Here is a 5,000-nt window from a genome sequence, read left to right as displayed (position 1 = left end):
AGGAGATGACTGGGAAGACGATGAACTAGATGAAGCAGTCGACGGTCCGTCACTTGAAGACGTTAGAACAGGAGAAGCAGAAGAAGATATCGAGGTACTCGAAGACGTGATATCAAAAGATTCTGATGTTGACAGTGATATTGTCGATGTTGTTGTTAATGTATCCAAAGAAGACGCTACATCATCAGGCGCAGATGCACTTGATGAAGTGGACGATACAAAAGTAACTATGCTAGATGAAGAAGCAGACGAAAGTAGTGGCGTTGCTGATGTCGTAAAAATATCGTTCGTGGACGTAAGATCCAGTGATAGTGAAGTTGAGAAAGTTTCAATGACTGGCGTATTTGTCTGAGATATAGACAAGGTAGTTGAAAACAATGATTCGACGAGGAAACGTGATACTGATGATGAACTGCTTCTCGAAGTTGAAAATGAAACAGATTCCGAGCTAGTAATCACGAGACTTGAAGATGCGGTTTCAGAAAAGGTTGCACTTAATGATGTTGAGGAGGGCGTGACAGTACTTTCTGCAAAAAATAACAAGAACAAATAATAATAATAATAATAATAATAATAGCAATTTTCACATTAAATGAATTGTATGTTTGCATGCAGCTACTACTTCACAAGGCGCAAATAAATCGGTTATCTTCCTTTGCAAATGTCAGTTTTCTAACAACCGCAGTCGTTTACATCTCAGACAAAATGTTTCTTCGAGCTCTCAGGCCCACAATGTCCTCCAAAAAACTGAGTCAAAACGGTGAAAAGGCTAAAAAAAATTGTGGATTTCAAACGAGTGCACCCGGATTCCCTCTCAGACTACGTGCAAGGTGCACTATAGTTCGAGAGTTAAAATTGCATAGTGTGGTTCCATAAACTAGCTTACGATCATTTTTTCTCAGTAACATTTTACCATTTCTTGAAGTACTTAACTCCGATAGGAGCTGTATCACGTCACTGTTTTTCAAATTAAGAGCAACGATTGATTTAACTTCTGTGGTATGAATTTTACTATACTACGATATTGCTTTCATTCAATCTTTTTGTTTTGTAGGTCGAGTCCAGTAAATGCCTTTTGGGATTGAATATGATTCTATTATTATGCAAACTTGTGGCACCATTCTGTTATTTTGTACACCAACAGGGCCGTCTGATCACGTGGATGCAAACCTAGAATTTGACATCGTGATAGGTGGGCGGAATAGGTCCGTTAAAGGAATGCTTACAGGCTCTCCTTCCGCTCTTCCCCCCAGTCCCCACTTGATTTTCTTCGCTTCTTCTCGTTCCTCGCCTCCACTATCTGAGAGCCTGGAACAGGCTACCGGAGATCGCATTGGATCATCATCCAGTACTTACCAAATTTCTCACAGCGAGATTGAAGATATAGACATTGCTCCCTCGAATGCAGCAAGGTAGTACATTCCACTTTCAGCAGAATTGGACAGACGATCTTTAAAGGCACCGTATGAGGGCAATCTGCTGTGAATCCAAGACAGAAATTTTGATTGAAACAAGAAGGACGTATGAAGCAGCACATCTCAAGGCCCTACATTCTCCCCAATGGCCTTTTCTCAGTCGTCTCGGTGGAGAAAAACGCCCTGGGAACGAGGTTGTGTTGGACCGTTGAAATTTCAATTATTTTTCCATGCTAAAAATGTATTTAATAGTAGTTGCATTCAAAGGAGCTATGGATAAACCAGAAGGATCTCTTTCTCGGGAAAAGGGATCTACTTTTGGTTTCGAAACTGATTTATCACGTCCAGAATATTTCCAGGATAGCCAACCTCGTCCCCAGGGCGCTTTTCCCTGGATTTGGGTGCGCATGGAAAAGCGTCCTGGGCACGAGGTTGCAAGATAGCCTGCCGCCGTCTTCATATGTTGTCTTTTTGTTTTCACAGACGCTATTGTTATTGATTAGATACAATCTTTTCAATAACAATTAACGTCAAATTTTTGGGTTGAGGCTCAGCGTTCTTATTTTCTTCTTATTATTTTTTTTGCGATTTGAGCATGAAAACGTTTTTCTGAGTTGTGTGGTTACTAAGTTACACTACAAACTGAGTGTTCAGTTGATGCAAAAGAAAACCACATTGCTAAAGTTAACTGAAACTGGCGTCCCTAAGTTAATTGTCCAGTTCGAGTACATTTTTACATTTCTTTTACCTTTATTTATACTAATTTAAAAAACAAAAAACATATGAGCAAAATAAAGACGTTCTTACTAGTAACTGACTTTCTGCCTGGGCATGTTCTTAGTACGTCAGTAAAGATCTGGTTAATCTCAGCCTAAACGTTCAAAAGGTTCTTACAAAAAAGAGCGTCTTTCCTAATAATCGTAATAATATTTCCTAAAGCGCTCTGTTCTTTAGTCTGCTTACCATTATAGTAATAATGTTCTGGAAGATATCTTCTGTCCCTGTCTCTTCCTGTGTAAAGAGATGAAAATCGTAAGTAAAAATCCTTTATTAAAAAATACGATTAGCGTTTAAGCGGGGTGCAGGGATGGTGCAGTGGTGAGAGCACTCGTCTCCCACCAATGTGGCCCGGGTTCGATTCCCAGACTCGGCGTCATATGTGGGTTGAGTTTGTTGGTTCTCTACTCTGCACCAAGAGGCTTTCTCCGGGTACTCCGGGTTTCCCCTCTCCTCAAAAACCAACATTTTTGACTTGATTTGTGTTAATTGTTAACTAGTGTCCCCAATTAGTGCTTTAGCGCTAGAACGACTCGATCGCGACACTTATATAAAGTTCCTTTCCCTTTTACATGCTTGAGGGGTCGTGTGGTTTTCCTCAAAAAGACAAAGGAAACACACAGAAAACCCTGAACAACGAAAAATAAAAGTCGCTGCAAAAAAACTGTTAACTGATCACTCTTGTCCAATTATAATACTTTGTGAAATCAAAAGCTATGAGAAAACTGTCCGTCTCGACTCCATCGACTATACTCGCTGACTCTTAATTAAACAAAAGACCAACAAACGATCAACCAATCAGGAGCACCCAACGTCAATTTACGGAAAATGTCTGTTCGGAAGACGATTTGAGATCTAGAATTTTCGGAACATTTGTTGTAAAATTTCTTGCTTGCCTGCCTGTCCTGGGATTTTCGAAGATTTAAAAAATGGTATAATTGCCCATTTTAAACGGATTTTTACCCTAAAAAAGACAACTACAATTTTAGGGAGCCTTTTTTCTGGCTGAAATTTTCGAAAAGGTAAGTTTTGATCCCTATAATTTAATTTCGGACCATTAGACTTTCAGCTACGAAATCAGAACAGGGGATAAAAATATGCCTATATCTACCGTTTAAATACACTAAAATACGTTTAACAATGCTATGTTTAAGTGCTTTTGAATTATATTCTCGTTGGGTGCCCCTGACCAATTCAGGCAACGATTAATCAAACAAAAAACAAACGAATAAATGAAGGAACACCCAGTCATAACAGCCTTCTCAATGCGTAAACTCAAACAACAAGTTGCCGGGCCGTTATATTCAGTAAACACTTCAACGCATCATGCATAAAAACTTGTTCACCAAGCGTGAAGAAGTTGCGTGAAGTGATATTGACCGGGATAGTTTCGTAGTTAAGACGCAGCGGAAGATAACATTGAATTAGGTTTGGTTATTTTAGTAGTACTATGAGTAGCGCAGTTGCGTATTGAAAACACACACTCCCTACTGAACCAGCACTCAGTGTAAAACTATGTGTTGGAAAGAGAAAGATAGAGAACTACAGTTGTCTATTTCACGTTCTTAGACGAGAAGACCAGACAGCGAAATATTGCCCTGCAAACAATTACATATTACTCAGCAAGATTCGTAAACATACCGTGCTATTCACGTTGTGTAAACTACTGAAAACAACGTACGCAACTGCGGAAAATGGTGATGAAACTATATTTATCATGTATATTTTATCTTTCGTTAAGTGTACAAACAAAGTTTGGAAACTGGTTAACTTCATTGCGTGTTAGGAATACTTCGCCCAGCCTAGTTGCATTATGTTTTTTTTTTTATTTGATTCAATAACCTTTCCAAACAATAGAATCATGATCATGCAATATCAGTTTCGTATGTCAGTTGAGATTATATTCCAGTGTACGTCTTGGCTGTCGAATACCATGAGAAAGATCAAGCGGTATGTCTACTCGGAAGACGACAAACGCTGAATTTTCTTTTCTCCCCGTAACCTCTATGAAATGATTTCAGGTCACTTTCCTCAGTGCTGGTGAGTCACCACCGATCAAACCAGTTCTAAGATCGGAAAAGTGGGATTTTTCAGGCTTTATATAAAGGGCAGAAGCTACTTGAAATTAAGCGTAAGCCTGTGGTTTGCTTTCAACCAAACGCAGAACTTACTTAACTCACCCTTTTCTTGTCTTTCGGCTTCTGTATTCCCATGGTATGTAAAAGAAATTTCTACCTGCATACAAGAGCACGGACGGAAAGAACATGAGTAATGCATCATAGCCAACTGTATCAGTGTCTCAGTTACTCTATTCCATAAAATGGACGACTTACGTAACACGAAATCTTGAAAGGCGCAGCCTCTTTGAGTAATTTATGAATTTTCAACTTACAAGCCTTTCGGGCTTCACAAAGAAAAAGTAGAGAAAACACTTTTAACACTTCAGTTTTTTTCATTGTCAATATTTTAGAAGTGTGTTCGTGGATCCCTTACACGTCATTTTAAAAATCTTTTTCATGAGATAATATTATAATAATTTTCTTTTAAAAAGGAGTTTTTGTAAGGTTGGGATCTGGCTCTCGGCAGAAAAAAATTACGGCTTTTCCTGCCTTGGAATCAATTATTTTAAATTTTGAAAACCTTCTTTTTGCCTTCCCATAGAGTTTCTGTTGAACACTTCATATTTTATTAACCTTTTTGCCTTAAGATTGATTAATGATGAAATGGTATATGAAGTGAATCAGTGTCATTAAGATTGATTACTATATAAAGCTAACGGGACTGTTGGAACTTTCGAACTTTCCGCAA

At 38.6% G+C, this 5,000-nt stretch overlaps 1 protein-coding gene across 1 annotated transcript in view; it reads right to left on the bottom strand.

Annotated features, from left to right (window-relative positions):
• LOC138041471 (uncharacterized) overlaps nt 1-5,000 on the bottom strand; it is a 9,697-nt gene that overhangs the window by 4,082 nt on the left and 615 nt on the right. Inside the window, exons 2-5 of the mRNA XM_068887224.1 lie at nt 4,373-4,427; nt 2,379-2,426; nt 1,357-1,479; nt 1-527 (exon numbers count right to left, since the gene is read on the bottom strand). The exon at nt 1-527 is cut by the window's left edge and continues 793 nt beyond it. Of these exons, the coding sequence (XP_068743325.1) occupies nt 1-527; nt 1,357-1,479; nt 2,379-2,426; nt 4,373-4,427 (753 nt within the window). The remainder of the gene's footprint in view (nt 528-1,356; nt 1,480-2,378; nt 2,427-4,372; nt 4,428-5,000) is intronic.

The sequence above is a fragment of the Montipora capricornis genome, chromosome 3 (genome assembly GCF_036669925.1).
Source record: "Montipora capricornis isolate CH-2021 chromosome 3, ASM3666992v2, whole genome shotgun sequence".
NCBI classification, from domain to species: Eukaryota; Metazoa; Cnidaria; class Anthozoa; order Scleractinia; family Acroporidae; genus Montipora; species Montipora capricornis.
Note: the sequence above shows the minus strand (reverse complement) of the source record. Positions and strands in the feature narration are given on the sequence as shown.